Here is a 20,681-nt window from a genome sequence, read left to right as displayed (position 1 = left end):
AAATGGCTAAATCATTCCAAGAGCTAGCGTATTTGTCTCTCTCCATTTTCTTGCCCTCCAGTCATGCAAAAAAATATTTATTTAGGAACAGTTGTTGGGTGGCTGTTGTTCAGAAAGCGACCAGAACTGATTCCGGATTTTGAGCTAAGTCTGCATTGCTTCTCTTTGGGAAAGAAAACTCTGGTCTGGAGTAGAAATGTGAGAATAGGCAAAATGGAGGCTAGTTGAATTTACAGACAGAAACTCTGGATTACATCCTTGTTCTGACTTGTATACATATTAGATTATAAGCTTTACTTTTTCTCTTCTCACAATAATTCAATGTGTATTTTGAATTGTACTTTTTTGAGAGGGATTAGAAATGTATGGACTTTGACCTCAGATTGAAATTAAAACTGCATCCAGGTCTGGGCAGGTAGAGTGAATTAAGCAAATTCTGGGAAAAAGTGGAACAGAAAGAAACTTCTCATATGTACCCAATCAGAAGCAGTTCTCTGCAAAGCTTTGCACTAATGACTTTCTTAAAACTATCTGTCTTTGTTTGGGGAAGAGAAATTTCACTGACTCTTCATGACAATGTAATGTGGCAGTTAAAGTATTGGACTGGGGACCACTTAGCCACGAAGCCCACTGTCTGACTTGGAGGTGGTCACTCACTGTCAGCCTATCCTACCTCCAAGGGTTCTTCACAAGAGGAAACAAAGATTTAAATGCCATGTGATAATAATACAACTGTTGTCCTTCCACAGCAGGTTGCAACAGCATCAACTACATTTTGCATGTACCACGCTGAAGATGTGGGTGCTGTGCCAAAGTCTGTCTCCCTTTTTTCTGAAAGTTTTCTTCTCCTATGAAAGAGGCTTCCATTTTTCTGCCTCATTTTATACTTTTTGTTGAATGCATCACACTAGTGGTTTTCAGCTTACTGAATCACTGTCAGGCAGCTAAGGGTGCTGCATCACCGCTGCATCACATCTCTCTCCATTGTGCTGCATCCTCCCTGGCTACCCACACATTGTGATCTGAAAAAAGTCTTTTGGGAAGAATTAACTCAAGATGCCTTCCCCCGGGCTTCCCTTGAAGTGTGGAAGGCTGGCGAGGCTGGCAGCTGCTGGAGAGAAGATTGTACAAAGAAAAACAGGACACTCTACACCCACCTCGGTAAGGTAAACAAGTACAAGAACCCCCAACTCAAATGACAATTTCTCTAGATCTTTCTTCACCTTTGACTTTCTTTTTGAAAGCAAATCATTTTCTATCTGGATGAATAAGTATGGTCAAAAAGCAAGAGCTATATTTTGTACCTCATTAGTTCTTGGTGAATAACTAGCAAGCAAGCTCGTAAAGGAAATGATCTCAGTTCCTTGGCTTTTGGGGCATCTTTGAAATTATTTTTTCTTGAAGAAAGGAAGTGGCTGTGGCAGCAAATTAAATAGTGGTGAGGAATGGCAAATCAGAACTCCAATGATGCACTTCTTAATCCCCCATATTCTTAGAAATAAGGACTCAGTCCTCACCATTCATTTTTAAAAGATGATGATGATGATGATGATGATGATGATTGCAACACTAATGTTTATTCTAATACATGTCTGCTCAGATTTAAGCCTCCTTAAGTTGAAATGATTTCATTCCCAGGTGAGAGTGTAGGGTTGCAAGCTGAAAGCAATTATTAATCTTACACTGACCCACTGTGAAATTTGGAAAGTAACAACTGAGTCTTGGTGTTCAGATAGCTTGGATAGTTTTTGTATGAGTATTGAACTGCTCTGTGCTTCTCACATCGTGAATAAAATCTTATTATTCATGTTGTGCAACTTTTGTTCAGATTTTTAGGTTCAGTGCTCAGGTTCCTCTTTGCTGGCCATTTTAGATATTATAATGGTTGTAATTTTGATTCTAGTTTTAAGCAAGAAGAAGAAAACTAGCTTTTCAAACAATAGACACCCACATTAATTTTATAGATAGTATGGTGTGAATCCATAGATGTGATGTCAGATTTAGAACACTGAAGCCAACACAAACATACCAACAGAGAACATTGTTCTCCCCACCCCAAAGACTTTCAATCTTTTACATGGAGATTCAATCCCAGACTCACCTCTCCAATTAGATGGAGAGGTAGTCTGGGATTGACAATGACTCAGTTCAGATGACCATCTACTATTTCTAAACTATGGTTGAGATGACTGTGAATGACTTGTGCTCACATGCTCCTCTACCATTTCCTCCTTCGGATGCAAGATATATAGAGTGAAAGCTGCTGCTTCACTTTAGAACAAGCTATCATTCTTCATTACATACAGTTTCATGGACCCAGCTGGGGCTAGATCTAGCTAAAATTAGCTAATAAATCAAGATCAAAATTCTGCCCAGATCTACCCACGATCCTTGATCAACTCTAAAAGCACTTGCTCAAATGCTTCCTCAATCTGAAGTGTGGGAAGTGTCTGGGAAGGACATGGTCTTCTCCTTAGTTACTGCCACCTGTTATGGCATGCTGTCCTTAGAGAGGCTCACCTGGCACCCATGTTTATGTTTTCCATGTCAGGCCAGGACTTTCCTGTTCACACAGGACATTTAACACATATTTTTTTAACAGCCTTTCCTTCTAAATTAGCATCTCATGAAGCATATTGATATTGTGCTCTTTGGATTTTGGCTCTTCTGAGATATTGTATGAATAACTATGTGGATTTTGGTTGTGGTTGTTGAAATCTTTTATATTATTACTATATGCAATGTCTTTTAAAATTTGTACATGATTCAGGGAATCATGCTATAGAGTGATTGACAGACAGGTATGGATGTGGATGTGGATCAGGATCAGGATCTAGAGGTATCCTGGTTTGTTTTTACTAACTTTGTTTAGAATAAACTAGTGTCCTAAGTTGGTACCTAAGGAAGAAATGCAGTTTGTTCTAAAATGAAAACTATTATTTTTACTCACTTGTAAAAGGTCAGGGAGTAGAGAACTCTTTTCTCATTACCAAAACAGTGTTTTAGAGAAGTAATCCTCAGCCCATTGTTCATGCTGACTGGGAATGATGGAACTTGCAATCTGACAAATCTTGAGCATCCAGACTGGGGAAAATTGATTTCCTGAACTGGACCAGTGAGCTAAAGAAAGTCAGACAGTGGTCGGGTTGAATATTTTGCTGGAAAGAAAGGAGTCATAAGCACCTAAAGGAGGAAAAAGAGGGTCAGCTCTGCTAAAGAGGCAGGAGTAAGCTTTTATCAGGTAGAGACCAATTCAGTATAAAGTTCAATTTGATGATCCCTTTGTAGATTAACAGTATGTATTGATTGTAGCATGAATATGACCTATGTGAAAGAAGACAAACAGCTAATAATCCTTTTAAAAAAGGAGTTCCGCATTGCTCCCTTTTTCTATTTACATAATTATATGAAGCATGGTGTTTTGAATATTGATGGGATGCTTTAAAAATGGATTTGAGCTACATTTAGACTTGCAATTCAATCTCTGTTTTGAGAAGAATGGGGTAGGTGCGTCTATAGATAAACATATCTTTTCGTTTCTCTTTCTTTCAGGTCACATGTGCAAATTTAACCAGTGGTGGAAAATCAGAACTTCTAAAAACAGGCAATTCCAAATCTACATTAAAGCACATATGGACAGAAAGCAGCAAAGATTTGTCTATCAGCCGGCTGCTATCACAGACTTTTCGTGGCAAAGAAAATGATACAGATTTGAACCTGCGGTATGATGCCCCGGAAACTTATTCTGAGCAAGATCTCTGGGATTGGCTGAGGAACTCCACGGACCTTCAAGAGCCTCGACCCAGAGCAAAGAGACGGCCCATTGTGAAGACAGGGAAGTTTAAGAAAATGTTTGGCTGGGGTGATTTTCATTCCAACATCAAGACAGTGAAGTTAAACCTGTTGATAACTGGGAAAATCGTTGATCATGGTAATGGGACGTTCAGTGTTTACTTCAGGCATAATTCGACTGGCCAAGGGAATGTATCTGTGAGCTTGGTACCCCCGACCAAAATAGTGGAGTTTGACGTGGCACAACAAACAGTGATTGATGCCAAAGATTCCAAGTCCTTCAACTGCCGCATTGAATATGAGAAGGTGGACAAGGCCACCAAGAACACGCTCTGCAACTACGACCCTTCAAAAACATGTTATCAGGAGCAGACCCAAAGTCACGTCTCATGGCTCTGCTCCAAGCCCTTTAAAGTGATCTGCATTTACATTTCCTTTTATAGTACAGATTATAAACTAGTACAGAAGGTGTGCCCTGATTACAACTATCACAGTGACACACCTTACTTCCCTTCAGGTTGAAGCAGACCATACATCTGAGACTGGACCCTGAGGAATAATTAATTAAACAATAAAACGAGTACAAAAATCAAATCAGATCAGATCAAATCAAAGAGGTCATAGGACAGGGCTGTTACCTCGAAGGAGAAGGCCACATCTATTGCCTGGAATGTGTCTACACTCTGCTGCTGATGTCAATGGGCTGCAAATATGTTAGAGGAAACCAATCTAATGTCATTTCTGCCCAGTCAGCTCCATGTATATCAGTCCAGTTGTAAATCACTATGGATTTTAAATAATGCCGCACACAATTTCTTTCTCTCACACTCTCTATCTCTTTCCTCCTCCTTGCAGTGTGCATCTATTGAGATTCCTGTTAAGAGGGCTTTCATTGTCTGATATATAATGTTTCTGGATAACCTATCATCAAGCAAAAAGGATTAACTAGACAGAGAATGGTTTCTTACACAGACTGTTATGGAAATCTCCTTTTAAGTCTTGAATACATGATAATCAATAATCCCCACTCATGCATTCTATCACTTGGAGTAGCTGTACTGGTAAATAATACTGTGTAGGAGTAAATGCTTGTTAAAATGGGGTGGGGGGAATGTGTGTGTGTCTAGAGTTCAGTATTTCTCTTTCTATGAACACAACAAAGTATAGTGACTCTTCTCCAGCACAGAGTGGGCACATTCAAGGTGGGATTAGGTGGCCCTTTTTCTGCAGAGGGAGCCTAATGAACTAATAAAGATGAGCACACATTTGGAATTTACACGTCAACAGACCGTAAGGGTTTGCATTTTGCCAGCCAGCAGTCCGGCATGGTAGAATCGACTGAGACCAGCCAAGATACGCATCAGTTACCATGTAGGAAGGAAAATGCCTGATAGATGACCTGTAAGTTGCAAGGGTCTGTCTTATCTTTATTACACAATATTGTAACAAATTCAATATCCTAGTCTTCATTTGTATGAATGGTTTGTATTGTACATAGTTTAACCCGTGTTATTTGAGCTGCTTATTAATATTAACTTGTAATTGTCTCTCTGCTTGTTATTGGTTAAAAACAAAACAAGGAAATGAGGAATCCATTTTATCAATGTAGCTGTAAACTCCATTTAAGAAGACTGAATTCTGTACAAAGCATTTATTCAGCTAAAGTATTGTTGAAAGCTATACACTTACAACATTTACAGTCTGTCTGTATTTAGATCTTTTCTTTCCAGGTGACAAAGATTGAAATGTACATAAAAATAAAATACTTAAATTCGAGTTTCAATATGCACTTGATGGTGGTTTAAATAGCACTAATGAAAGACTGAATCTCCAGTGATGATAGCCTCTTCCATCTCAGTATGCACGCTGAAGACTTCCCCTTCCACACACGTCAAATTGTGCTATGTAAACCAGGTTCTTTATCATTATATGTGTTTGTATTGCCCTGTTCACTCAAGTTTTATGATGCCTATTTTGTTTATCTTCACAACAACCCCATGAGTAAGTTGGATGGAAGCTCAAGAGGAAATGTGAATCCCAGCAGACCTGTGTGTAAGAGTAACATTTCTACTGATTTTTTAGAAAACAGAAAAGGCAGGGAATTTGAAATGTAGCCTGGGCATTCAACTTCATGTATGTGAGCATCTCTTTGTGTATGTGTATGTGTGCACACATGGACACATGTGTATCTCAGACCCCATCTAACAACCTCATCTGCCCAGCCTTTTATCTCCTGATGAATCTCCAGAGTTGGGAGTAACTCCTGCTAGAAGAAAAATAGGTAGAGATACAAAGTTTCAATATATAAGGTCAGCAGGAAAAGAATTAACATGCTGTCTTAACTTCCCGTGCCGTTCTGTAGCACAACCTGCTAGTTTCTGGTGCAAGAGCCATGCTTACGAAAGAACTAACCAAAGCTTGCTGTGCAGCCAGTGATAACCAGGTAAAAATATTAGCACATTCAGGGGGATCCATATTGTAACCTCTTGATGTTAGCAGAACTGCACATAATCCTGGTGCCTTTTGGTCTTCTGCCAGACAATGCAAAACAAACGCAATGATGGTAAAGATAGGCACACATACACAAAGCCTTGCCTATTTATCAGATAGGTAAGCCATTGTGCTTCCAGAGAACTTGTGTCAGGTACATAGTAGCCCCTTTTGTCTTGCAAATATCCCATGAGGTAGATTTGGTAAGAGGAGGGTAAATTGCCTGAAGTCTCCCAGTTCTCACAAGGTTTGAACAAGCAACTATTGTCCAAGCTGATGACTGTAACCATTGCACCTTGACTGTCCCAAGGTAAAGTTCAAACGTTTATCCACATATGTTTAACTCAGAAGAGAACTGATCCATTAAGTTAAATCCTGATAATGCAATCCAGGGAAAAAGTTAGTAAGCTCCCTGTTTATGTTTAAAAAAAAAATCCCCCCACCACCCTATATCAACTGGTAGCTTTATGTCAGGGTGGGGAACCTTAGTCCTGGAACCCAAATACAACCCTCCTGAGTTCCCAGTCTGGACGCTTGGGGTACTCTGGCCATACTCCTTTGCCCAAGATTTCTTCTTTTCTTGCAAGCCCTAGTCCCACTTCTGTATGTCTGGACACCCCCACCCATTTGCCTTTGGCCCTGCCTGTTTGTCCTTGACTGCAACCATTACTGGAATGCGGCTCCTCATTACTCCTCTGAAATTAGCTTCTGGTCTAAAAGTGGTTCAACATCACTGTTCTGTGAAAACATAAAAGAGCCATGCTGAATGAGACCAAGGCTCTATCTTTCCCAAAATTCTTTGCACACATTGGCCAATCAACCGCCCATGAGAAAGCTACAAGCAGCCCATGAGTGCAACGGCACCCTCCCAACCATGTTCCCCAGCAGCTGGTGTCACATGGGCATATTGCTTCTGCTATTGGGGTAGCATAGAGCAGTCAAGACTAGCAGTAATTTCATAGCTGCACCCTCCATGAATTTCTCCAGTGCCACCTTAAAGCTACCCGCAGTGACAGCTTTCACTACATCTTGTGGAAGTGAGTCCCATAGTTTAACTATGCACTAGTCAACTATGCACTAGTTGCACATGGTGAAGAATTATTTCCTTTATTTAATCTACCAGCATTCAGCTTCATGGGATGACCTTGGCTTCTAATACTACAAGCAAGGGAAAAATCTCTCTCTTTCCACTTTCTCCACAGCGTGTGTACTTTTGTACATCTCTGTCGTATCTCCCCTTTCTCACCGTTTTTCTAATCGGAACATTTCCAAATATTATAAGCTTTCCTTACAGCGGAGTTGCTCCAGCCCTTTGCTCGTTTTAATCTCACCTTTTTGCACTTTTTCCAGCTATGCCTTCATAGCAAAGTTAGAGTAGCCATAGTTCAAAGCTATCATGGAAAATGTCTCCCCTACTCAATGCTCTCATTCATTTATGGTGTGCTTCTCCCTGCTGATCTTAGTAGACAAAACACTTCATTTGAACACCTGGAATTTCTGCATGCATTGACAAGTTGATGTTTCTTCTAGGCCACCCTGTTCACCATCATGCCAACCACCCGGATTGGACAAATGGAGGGAAATACCTAGGGATGTCAATCTATTTGTTTTATTTCTCTGTCCTTTAAAATTTTTGAAATCTTGAGTAATTTGGGGGGACAGGGAGTCTGCCTTCTGAAATATTTTCTCTTTTTCCTTTAACCTTTATGAGACTCCTAGTTTTTTTCTAATAGCTATGTGGCAAGGTAGCGATCCCCCTTTTTTCTAGCAGCTGCCTTGTCTTTAACACCCTCATGCCATTTAGGTACATCATGTGAAGAAATCTCACTGTTCAGTTGGGCTGAGAATTTGTTCCAGCTCATTTTTATAAGAAACTTTTGATAAGTCCTGCATAATACAAAGTTCTAATCTAGACTCCTGACACAAAAAAGAGTGGCAACCCTGATGCAGAGGGATACATGTTCAGACTTTTAAGATTGAAGCACTCAAGCCCTAGATGGAAAAGTCTGTTAGCTACTGTTTTTGCCAGTGTTTCCGATTCATGTTATTTTCTCCCCAAAATGAAGAACTTTGTGAATTTTGGTAAATTCTTCTCTAAACTGACCTGAAATGGAATTGTCATCTATCCCTAGGAATATCAAAAACATCACTATTGTTCTCAAACTGCAGCCCCATTCCAGGCCTCAATCAACTGTGAGAGTAAAGAGAAAGGCTGCAACTCGTTATCTTGCGGCTGCAAACAGAAGCTTTCCATTGCTTTGGCAGCTCTGAGAAAGTACCTCTGTGTGTTCACCTGCATGTGTGAAGGGGGAAGGGGAGTGAAGTGGAAGGTGCCTCTCATTTTAATCAGGAAACAAAACAGTGCTCAACATATATCAAAAAGCTGGAAAACAGTGCTATAACAAATGCAAATTTCAGGCCATTTGCACACTGGATATCTTGTTTTCAACCTTTCCTCATTTATTTTGAAACATTTCCATAACATTGATGTGTTACAAATAATGAAGTGAGGTCAAAGAAATGCTTTTTGTAACTAAGGTCATTCCAATCATCAGGCAACTGATAATGTGGCATCCACCCCATGACTGCAATTTTATCCATATCTTCTTCCCCACTGCAATTGGTGGATTCTGCAGCAAACATTATCATTTCTACTCGCAGCCATGTCAATTCCAGACCTGGTTCTAAGGATTAGGAAAAATGATTTATTTAAGGAAAGGCTCTGAGAAGAATGATTCAGATAGGAAATGTGTTTTCTGTGTATTGAGTGAGCTCACTGTTTAACTTTCCAAATGCAGCCACATAATCAAGAAATGTTTGTTTGGGAATAATTGTTGTGTTGATGCTATTTTTGTCTTGTGTTTCAAGTTGAATGATAAACATAATAATAAGTAAGTTTTCTTATTTGATTTGTTAATACTGACTGTCCATTTACAGCAATTTGATTTCTTTTAGTAGTTCTCTTCACTTGGACTTTATTTGTCTAGGGTTATATATAAAGTGCAGCACACCAGAGTCTTGGTAGACACCAGGAAAAGCTTCCCAACTGTCAGAGCAATACAACACTGGAACCAGTTGCTAAGAGAGGTTGTGGGTTCTCCCACACTAGGGATATTCAAGGCAAAACTGGACAGCCATCTGAGTGGGATGGTGTGACTTGGTGTCCTGCACCAGAAGAGGGTTGAACCTGATAGTCTTCTTGGCCCCTTCTGCCCTTTTTATTCTATGAATCTATGAAATATCCAATGTTGATCCTACTTTGAGCTGACCCATAAGGAATGAATGGGACTTACATTAAACTACCTTTGTCTCTAACCCACTGTTATTTTTGTCATTAGAACTGTTAGCCTGCAGTGTCCAGCGAGACTGAGTTGAGCATCATCATCATCATCATTAATTATAAATTATTATTATTATTTACATATAGAGAAAGGCTCCTTTGTGGAATCATGGTAGAGTTAGAATGGACCAAAAGATGACCTTGAGCTGTAAAGCCTGTTGTTGTTGAAATCATGGCTCCATACACACCTCACTTTCTTATGAACAATTTCTCACATCTATGAGGATTCTTTAATTTATTCCAAATTTTCATATAACTGAAAAAGAAGGTTAGAATGGGTGTTTGTACTGTACTAATATTCAAGAGTCTAACCTTTGGTTGACTTGGAATTCCTTAAATTCTTACAGCCTGATTCTAATTGTGTTTACTCACAAGTAACTCCTACCGAATTCAGTAGGGATTACTTCCTAGTAAATAGTCTTGAATTGCAACTTCAGTCTTTTTCAGAATGTAGATCACTGATTAGTGATAGGAACCTATGCTGATTATCTCATGTAGGTGAATCTAGCATGCTTGTTCTTCAGTGTAGCCTAAAACAAGTTTTCTGGTTTTGTACTCCCTTACAGCCGTGATTAGGAATCCATGACCTGGGATAGATGCGCTTGTGCAAAATGTTGTGTTTATTAAAATCCAATAGGTAGAAGTAGAGGGCTGATGCAACTTATTGTCATCTTCATCTCTTGGGTGTGTTCTTCCTTTCCCACGATGTTCTCTGTATTATCTCTCCCAGTGATAGAATTAAAGTTGTCCACATATTGCCATGTGTTATGTGTTAAATTTTTGAATATCTCTTAGAAACCTGATTTCTGGCATGAACTTCTGCATTTGTTCTGGGCATTTAGACTTGTGTTATAATCAGAAGCTCTCTGTAGCCTAATACACATTACAGTCAATGAAAAGTATTGTGGGATTTATCAAGATAGTTTATCTACCAGAAGAATTACAGTGCTGAAGAGACAGGAGTTTGGAAAAATTTCGAAGGGAAAACCAATATGGGGACATGCCATAGACATAAATTTCCTCGACTCACACTCTTCATTCATTGTATAGCGTGAAGGCAATTGATTTCTAAGCATTGTTTGTCTTTCCAGAATAAATAAAGCAATTACGTTTTACAGAAGGCTTTCTACTTCAGTTCCATTTTTATTTAGATGCATTTACCCTAAAGGAGCTAGCTCTCATGACATGTTTATCAATGGAATTATTGAATTTGCTGCACTCACATAGCATCACATTCCATGTGCTGCTGTTCAGCCTCATTGGGACATTAATCAAATCATTTCTCTCAAGCGGCATTGCTCGGCAGTAGAACTTACTGTGCAGAAGACTAGCATACCTGTTTAACTGCTGGTTTTCTTTGAGACTTTCTTGCTTCCATTGTCTATTGAATTCACCATATTCTGCAGCCAACATGCTGCATGGAAGTAACAGTCATCAAACAGGACAACTAAGAAACAAGAACTATTACTTGCAAAAGAGCAGCAACAAAAATGCCATTTTATATTGAGGGAGGAGTATAGGAATTTAGGGGCTGGAGAGTGTTTTGCCCCTGCTTGATGTAGAGAAGGTGAAAATGAGCAAGAACATTCCTATGAGGCACATGCAGGTGGAGAGGGTAGTTTGGCAGATTATGAAAGTCTCTCTGGCTTTCCCTCAATGAAATTTGTAGCAGCCTGTGCATGTTCATAGTGTATTTTTAATACAGCAGCAATAGGACAGGTTAAGTGGTGCTTTTTCACTGGGGTCAGGCGGGCTTTAGGAACACCAGATCCTCCCTGCCATAATTCCCACTAGCATGCTATGAATAGCCAAAAGCTTATGGGCAAGAATGGTGGAGCCAGCCACAGGCTGGAGGTGGCTGTTGATGCAGCGGCCCCTGATGGGGCTCATCCCACAGCAGTGGGTCCTTGTGAGTCCTGGTAGCAACGGTGGGCCTCTATTTCCTTCTCCTGCATTGTCCCAGAAGACCTCTGACATGATTGCTTTGCTACATTTTGAGAAATTAAAACGGTGGTCCCTCAAACTACCCTCACATCGATTGACAGCAAAGGTGGACCTGGGGCAGTCACCTGTGGTGAGCTCTACTGGGATACAAGGCACCCTGGAGGCTGAGTGCAGGTATTTTCCCTGAAGCCTGATGGCCTTCCCCTGTTGCTTCTGGGATGCCTTGCTTCTGATTTCTTTTCTCTTTTGAGGGGCTGCTATCACCTACTTTTCATTGCTTTCCTCAGTGTGATGAGCTAACCTGTACTGACTGAGACTGGTCTGTTAATCTGTGAAGACCCCTTTGCTGTTCAGCTGTGGCTGGTCATAAACTCATGCAAGCCTGGCACTATGGAGGAAAACAAGGACAGGGCAGAAACTGTGGCAGAAGGTGCATGGGCAAAGGGTGTCAGCAGACATGAAGCAAGACTGCCTCCTCTTAGAAATCCTGTGGCCCCTGGACAGTGACTAGGGGGCCATAGGATTTTTAAGAGACCAAGCTCTGAGGCTGGAACACTGCTCTGACCTTGGAACTGGGCAACTTTCCTTTGGCCACCTCATAGTTGGTGCTTAAAGAACTGCAGTCTGCTTCTTCAAGGCTGCAAAAGCTTGCACATGTGTGGCAAGCAGAAAGTCTCAGATTCAATCCCCAACCTCTCCAGTTAGAGAAACAGCTCTGGCAGCAGGAAGCCATGTCTTGGAGAGCTGGGTCTCATTTTCTTCATCATTCACCTTGCAATGATATGGGTTGTTTCCCTACAGTTCACATCCAAAGAGGAAGGTTTATGGCCACGGGAACCCCTATTTTGTATGTTGCGGTCTTCCATGTTGCTGTGAGTTGTTGTTAGCTCCTTTTAAAATTCACATTTTTCATTCTAGGATGGACAGACTGGTGGGAAGGGAGGTGAAAAAGGACGCATGTGTAAAGGAACAACCCCTAACCTCCTAAAAAGACCTCCATGTCTATTTAAATGACAACCTCTTAGGAGCTTCAGCTACAGTGTGATATAGAAATGAAATTAACAAAAACAACCACCAAATTTGCACTTATACTATGCATGTAACTATAAATCTGTGGCCTCTTTTGTAATCTTCTTTTGGTGATGCTTTCTAAGGAGAATTTGGGCCATTGGTCCAGGCTAGATTTTGCATGGACCAGGGGAGCTACCCTATGAGGATTTTGTTTGTGCTAGGGGCTTTTAGGAAGGAGTCCAAAATTCAGTGAAAGTCGACATTTCACATGCGGAACACCGAAGCTTCTATTTTTACCATCTCCACTTAAATACACTTTACAGCATAGCATTAGCAAAGATCTGAGCCTAAGGACACAATCCTAAGCAGGTTTAGAGAAAGAAACATTCTACAACTCCAGACCTGCACGAGACACCGAGCAGATGCCTGCCAGAGCAAGCTACTAACATGGATTAGAAGGTTCACTGGTCTGGCTCAACACGCAGAAAGTCTTACCTGCAATCCTTGGCAAGTAGGGGTGGAAAAATGCTGCTTGAAGCACCAGAGTGCCACTGCCAGTCAGTGTCAACAATATGGGTTAGACGGACAATGGTCCAACTCAGTATAAGGCAGATCCGATATTCCTTAGATGGTTCTTCCCCCTCTCCCCCATGGTTTTTGTTATCTCTTTGCATTTCATTGAAATATTTTTATCTTGTTTCTGTTTTTGATATTGTTTTCAGAATCAGAATGACTTTAGTGGAGTTTAAGAAACATAATGATAAAGGAATAGGGTCAAGGGCATTTTTCTAGATATTGATTGTTGATACAATTGTCATTCGTAGCCCAGAAGTGCATTCTGTACCTCTGTGCACCTAAGTATTAAAAAGGACTGATGTTAAAATATTAGGATTAAAACAGGGAATTATTTTCACAGTTTTTGAACACGTCCTTCTTATTTTATAATCTCTGAATATTATTCACCAACTTATTGGGTCCCATGCAGTGTACTTTAATACAACTGGTATAGGAAATCAATGTTTGGTAACGTGGGTATCTGGAACTGCATGAGGAGACTCGGTTGATTTAAGGCTGTAACTAATATGCTCAGTTTAGAGCTAGTTCTAAGAATGGAAACTGTATACATATTTTTCCTTTGCTCTGAAACACTTTTCTCTAGATACCTTTATTCAAATCTGTGGCTGTTCATTATAAATACACTTTTCTTGACATCCCAAAGAGCATCTTTTTGTTCATATTTATGATAGAAATACCAAAATAGAATGCATTGCTGAGAAAGCTGCCCTCTGTGTGATGATCATTAAAGCAGGGTTTTGCTTATTTTTTAATTCCAAAAGGAAAATGAACTCTGTGCTCATGTAAACTGAATATAAATTCAAGAGCCTCGATCAAGTGTTGCTACTGGAGGCCCCATTCATGCCATTTCTCCCAATTCCCTCCTCCTGTTGCAGATCACATCTATTGCAGTACACTCTGTGTGAGGTTACCTTTGAAATCTGTTCAAAAACTTCAGCTGGTCCAGAATGCTGTGACCAGACTCTTAACCCGGCAGGAGTCAATTGCAGGAAACATGCAGCTTGCTCTTGTTGCTGTTTGTAGGAGCCATTCTAACTGCAGGTTATGACTGATATGGCTTGGGACCAGACTATGAGCCTGCCCAGGGTTTAAAATCTTCTGAAGATGCCTTTCGTTTGACACCACTATGTTCAGAGGCATGTTTGATGGTGACATAAGTTAGGGTCTTCTTGGTGGCCTCTCCTAATATGTTCACAGTCTTGCTCTGTTGCTCTTCTCCTGACAGGCAAAGACCTCTTCTCTCAAGCAGGCTGTTGGCATGCAAGTGGATCTGTGGGGTTGGATGTGCTTTTATTATGTCACTGCTGTACTTTTTATTGTATTCTCAAGCATGTAAGTTTTTTGTCTTTAGCAAATCAGAATGTGTTATATGCATCTGCTGTATGAAGTCCAGTTCGCTCTAGGTGAATGCATGGGGAAGATGATGACAGCTTTCTGGAAACTGCCATACTTGGTTGAGGAATGAGTTTCTCATAAATGCCTGACAGATGTTCATTTGAACAAGAGAAAGGTGGGATATCACCCCAGCAGTGGGTGGGGCTGGTCACGCAGCCACATACATATCCCTTTGCACCTTCATTGAATGTGTGAAGCCCCCACGTGTGTGTATCACAACTTTGCCAAATTGTTACCCATCTTTAAATCCATGTTTTCTGTAATTTTGCACCTCCTGTGTAATGTAAAGCACCTAATGTAAAGCACATCACTGTTATGAAATCTGACGTACATATGTGTACATCAGTGATTAAGCAGATGGGTGAAATCAAATATGAATGCACATTCAGATGCATTCAGTTGCTTTTTTTTGTAACAAAAGTTAATCAGATGATTTCCCTACTGTCCTATCTTCCCAGTTGCGTGATTCAGACTTTTTAAATCCTAGAGCTTAGTAGGCTGGTAAGTTATGACAAAAATCAGAGAATGATATAGGGCAAATCTGTGCAAATCACATCCATCAGCTGCATCCTTATCTGGATGAGCACTCCCTAGCAACAGGGATACATGCTCTGGTAACTTCCCGCTTGGAATACTGCAACATGCTCTACATGGGGCTGCCCTTGAAAACGGTCCGGATACTGCAACTGGTACAGAGTAGAGCTGCCAGGCTGCTGACAGGGATTGTTTTGTTTTGTTTTATTATTTATTGAAAGTCTTGTTTTAATTGTCTTTTTAACTATTGTAAGCCATCCTGAGATCTTGTATAATAGGACGGCATACAAAAGCTTTTAATAAAGGAATAAATAAATAAATTTCTTGCAGAAAGATATCACACACTATTTGGTGGCATCATGTTGACAAGTTCTTTCTGTCCCATGTGGAGGCTTTGCAATTACAGCCTCTTTGGAAAGGGCACCCTGTCCCTGGTCTGGCTGCATGAACCCAGGTGGACCACTGACTCTTGCTTGGGAAGAAGGAGTATAACAGCCTGCCAGCTTACTGGCTTCTTGCTTGAGCAACAAGGCCTGCATGTGATCTCTGTGTTTCTAGTCACTTTCTTTGCTTATTCTGTCCTCTGATCTTGACTATCTGGCAACCCAGGGTCCTGGCTCCCAGCTCCTGGATCACTCAAGACTCTTGCCCAGAGTCTAGTCCTGATGCTTTTGAAGCAATCGAGTGAGTCACTAAGGATGTATTTATACATCATAAAATGCCCATAGAAAACTGGAATCATATTATCCATATGCTCCATCTGCCCAGAAGTGCTATGAATTGTAGTTGTCATCACTATATTATGCTCTTCCCAGTCCTCAGCATATACAGTATGACATGCATAGCCAAGAAGGCAAGAGCAGGGAACCATATGCTCGCCATCGCTGCTTCTCTTGCATCGTTCCAAAGCATTTTACCAATATGAGTAAAAATGGCTGATACAGCAACCAGAGACATCAAGCCACCATTTCAGGAAAAGATTTCAAGAAAAGCTACTCCCAGAAACAAGGATCAACCAGCTGCACTAGAGTCCAGACACATGGGAAGTCTAGTTCAAAATATATGGAGGGTGCTAGGTGGTGGAAGGCTTAGGGAGCTAAAAACTGCAAAGGTCCAGATGGCACCCAAGGCATATAACAGAAATCAGCCTAAATTCAACTGCTGTGCAGCATTTAGTTAATAGCTGGACAAAATAGGCACTCAGCAGCAGACTGTTCCCTTCCAGGTTGGAAATTAAATGATTGTCTTCCTACTGAGTCAGCCTCTACTTTCTCAGACAAGGCGTGGCTTAAACATGCATCTACTGGAGTCCAGCACAGTAACTGCTGACAGAATCCATCTTGTCTTTTCTAGGAAATCTGCTGATCAATGGAAGGACGCATTATTTTGAAAACCTAGGCCAAGAAGAGGCAATCTAGTGCCCTCAAGATGCTTTGTACTACGAGTCTCAACCTGCTAATCTGACAGATTAGCCCATGTTTAGGGATTACAGGTTGCTGAAGACCACGATGGCTTAAGTAAGGCCAGTCTGGTGATGCCACAATTTGCCCAGGATGATCTCTATTGCACTGGACTGATGGAGAGATGGTGGTCCACCTGTTATATAACAGGCTGTGTTTGGTGATAAGTAAGCTAGAGGTTTGTTTGCTTGTTTGCTTATTAACTTGTGATGTGAAAACCCTTCCTAAGATATGACCTCAAATTTGGACCTTCTGTATGAATGGGGCTATCAGTACAGGTTGTGTTTTTTACATGGAAAAACAGGTTTTTGATGATGTGCTTAGCCATTAATAAGGGGAACCCTGCAGCTGACAATACACATTCATTTCAGCAGTTTCTTCAACAGCTTCAGAGATTAAGAGTACCAGAGGAGCCTGCACTATCTCAAAGAGCGCCATCTGGTGACTTTGAACATATTTTCTATGCCAAGAAGGAACAGAGGACCTTGCTTTCTGTCATATCCCCTGCGCATTTGCCACCTAGCCCACAAGTTCTAAAATATGCCTTAGTACATGAAAAGACTGAGCTATTTTCTTCTAAAGATCACATACCTGGTATCAGAACCCCCATCTTTATTTATGATGACAGAGGGAGACTGCATGAATGGATAAGCAACTCCTATATCTATGAACTGCTGGATGGTTCTGGTTCACTGGATGCTTGAGTTATATTTGGGCAATTTGGCACATACCATGTAGAAAACACAGCAAATTGCTCACTCATGCTTTTCCTTAGATTTCTGCAGAATACGTTTATTTTTATTTTCTGCCATCACTCAGCTGATATCTAATCTGTTCTGTCTCCCTCCCCTCCTCCACCAACATGATCTCTATCTCCAGATCAGTGTTTCCCAACTTAGTGCTCTCCAGGTGTTTTGAGCTTTAAGTCCCATCAGCTGGACTCACTATGGCTAAAGTCCAGACACATGGGAAGTGTGGTTCAAAATATATGGAGGGTGCCAGGTTGTGGAAGGCTTAGGGAGCTAAAAACTGCAAGGGTTTCCCATTGTCCTGGGTTTGTCTAGATAAATACAAGTGAACCTAATCAAGACCAGAGTTTGCCTATTATAGTTTTTACACTTCTGCTGCTTTTAATAGGGTCTTAGCAGACTGTCTGCAAAGAAATGTATTGCCCACTGATGAAAGCATTGCTAGTTTTCCAGCAGATTACTTATGACAGCAATCCTTTTTTTGATTTCCAGCTTTTCTCTTTGCACTGAAAATCATCTTTACAAAACACATTGCAGTTCATTTCACACTGTGTTAATTGTGTAACACACTGTAACTGTTACCTTCTACCAGCCACAATTGCATGTCTAATGGTAAATGATGAATTTAACAAGGAATTATGAGATAGGTTTGATCCTGGAATGAACATGTATCTAATGACGCCTGTTGGTTGAAAACACTTCTGTCATGGCAAGTTTCTGAGGAAGAGGAAGAGAAAGAAGGGGAAGGGGAAGGAGGGAAGGAATAAAGCAACTGGACACTCAAAATTTAAATAAATGGGAATAACAGCTGCACATTTCTGCAGAATAAGTCTTCCCAAAGCAAGGTGACTTAGAACCTGTTGAAACACCCAGAAGAAGCAAGTGGCACCTCAGTATGCAGGTAGAAGTGACACATCCAGAAGTTTCCTATCATATGTGTAGAAGGCCTCATCTTACAGAATCCATTCATATAATGAATTTAATGATTCTCCTAAAATATTATTGAATTTAAGATTGCCTGAGTCCCTGTGACATCCAAGCCACTAAATTAAGGCTTCTGAAGCATGAATGATTGTGATGCCCTTATCAACAAAGCCTGCTGTGACATCAGTTCAGTCATGCATTGTGAGAGAGTGGATAGGTGGAATTCTTTTTCATATAATGCATAGTCAAAATACGGAGTGTATTATTAAAAGGTTTGGTGATGGCCAAGACTTTGGGTGGCTTTCAAAGAAGATTAGAAATATGCGGAATGTAAGACGATGCATGGCTATACGCAGTGCTCTGTTGAAAAGACATCTCTGTTCTTTTACCATTCTTTTCATTTAATGAGATACAAAAGAAACTCCTTTTTAAATTCTCATGGGCTGGGTTAGCAGTGTGCATAAGTGTTCTGTCTCTCCCTGTACAATCATCTCTCTGACAGCTCATAGCCTGCTCATACTTCAGTTAAGACCCAGGGATGATGTCATGAGGAAATTCCTCTCCTAGAATTTTTCTAGATCAGGAAGTACAGTCTGCCTGGGAGCTGCAGAGCAAAGGAGAGATGTCTCATAGGAAAAAAGAACACACACACACTGGAGATGAGGAGAGCTCTTTAAAGGCAAAGGACAAACACCCTTGCAAATGACCTAGAATTACAGGAGCCTTTTTTGGAAGAAGAACATCTTTAAGAAATTGGAGGGCGGGTTTTGACTTTCACTTCATCAGCATTAACTGCACCTGTTCCCTGGTGCTAGACATAACACTGCACAGCTGCCATGTGGTGGATGCAAAGTGGGGAACAGCTTGGCAACACATTCCGTGCCAACACAAACCCCCTCCACACAAAAAACCGCCCATGCTACAAGCTATGCCAACAGTGAGAACTGCTTGTGAGAAACTGTTGAGAACTTCTCCTGTTGCTGGAGAAATTCATTGCAATTGTGTGCCCCCCTTTTTCATCCACAAATAGGGTGTGGACTTTCAAGAGGCAAGTTGCACATTCTTGTGGCCAGTTGTGATGGAGATGTCAGAAGACATGAGGATGCGTTTGGACAGGCTCATGAGCAGAAGATGCCATTGTACTCCTGCCCTGTTACAGGCTCCCCATAGTTAGCTGGTCAGAGACCATGGGAATTAAACACCGGGATGGACAGGTCCCTGGTTTGCACCAGCATAGGACTTCTTACATTTGCAGGGAGCTGTTCAGTTATAGCACAGGTCCTGGCTGTGATTCTAATCACCTTGCAGGGAAATTGAAAGTTGCCTTTTATCAGGCCAGGCTGTTTGGTAGGTTGGCCCAGTACTCTCTGCAGTTGCTCTTCACAATTCCAGACATGGGTCTTTCTCATCACCTGTTGGCTGATCTTTGTTTTTTTCTGTTTTGAACTTTGAAGATTCCTCAAGGACCACCCTTAAGAACCTGAAGGACTACCCTGAAGGATTTCACTCTTGAAATATCCCAGTTTGGGAGTTGTATGAGATCTCACATAAGATATAATAATATAAACATAAGCAGCTCACTTTTCTATTTCTTCCCATTGTTTATAACACTTGAGACCATGTACTGCTGAGTTTCTGTAACATATCTAAGATGACTGGTTCCACGTGATGTTGAATGGTAATAACTACATGTGAGGGGGCCAAGAGGAAATCTTAAGCTGGATAGGAAGAATTAGCTGCAGGTGCAGATGGGAAAGTGGTGGTCTGCAGAAGACAGTAAGAAGAGACCTGCTAGATCAGCCCAAACCTCCAACTGAGAATAACAAGAGATGCAAAGAACATCAAGAAAGCCTTCACATGCATCCAAAACGAAAGGCATGTGAAAGAGAAAGGTGTCCAGCTTCAAGTGGGTGGCACAGTGATAACAGACAACAAGGAAAAGGCCAAGGTGCCCAAATTCCTACTTAGTTTGAGTCTTCTCCCTCAAAAACAACAAAGAGGAAATGAAAGTGAGAGGCAGCAGCCCAAGATTGACAGAGAAATGGTCAAGGAATATCTAGACGGAATAAAAGCGGTCAAATCTCCAGGGTCTGATGAACTCCATTTCAGAGTGATAAAATAAATAAATCCTTGAAAACAGGAGAAGTGGGAGACTACTGGAAAAGGGCTAGTGTTGTCCCCTAATGTTGTCCCTATCTTCAAAAAAGGGAAAAAAAGATGAACTAGGGAACTACAGACCAGTTAGTCTGACATCAAGCTCCGGAAAAATTCTGGAGAAAATTATTTAAAAAATAAGTCTGCAAGCATCTCAAAGAAAATGCAGTGATTAATAAAAGCCAACATGGATTTATCAAAAATAAATCCTGTCAAATGAATTTAGTCTCATTTTTTGACTAGGTAACCTCCCAGACAGAGAGAATGGTTTGGACATAATCTACTTTGACTTTAGCAAAGCTTTTGATATAG

The 20,681-nt window shown here is 40.9% G+C and overlaps 1 protein-coding gene across 1 annotated transcript in view; it reads left to right on the top strand.

Annotated features, from left to right (window-relative positions):
* NXPH1 (neurexophilin 1) overlaps positions 1 to 4,314 on the top strand; it is a 181,252-nt gene extending 176,938 nt beyond the window's left edge. The window contains exon 2 of the mRNA XM_044428932.1: positions 3,553 to 4,314. Within this exon, the coding sequence (XP_044284867.1) occupies positions 3,553 to 4,314 (762 nt within the window). The remainder of the gene's footprint in view (positions 1 to 3,552) is intronic.
* The last annotated feature ends 16,367 nt before the right edge of the window (positions 4,315 to 20,681 follow it).

This window comes from Varanus komodoensis, unplaced genomic scaffold, assembly GCF_004798865.1.
Source record: "Varanus komodoensis strain SLA01 unplaced genomic scaffold, ASM479886v1 scaffold2, whole genome shotgun sequence".
Classification (NCBI taxonomy): Eukaryota; Metazoa; Chordata; class Lepidosauria; order Squamata; family Varanidae; genus Varanus; species Varanus komodoensis.
Note: the sequence above shows the minus strand (reverse complement) of the source record. Positions and strands in the feature narration are given on the sequence as shown.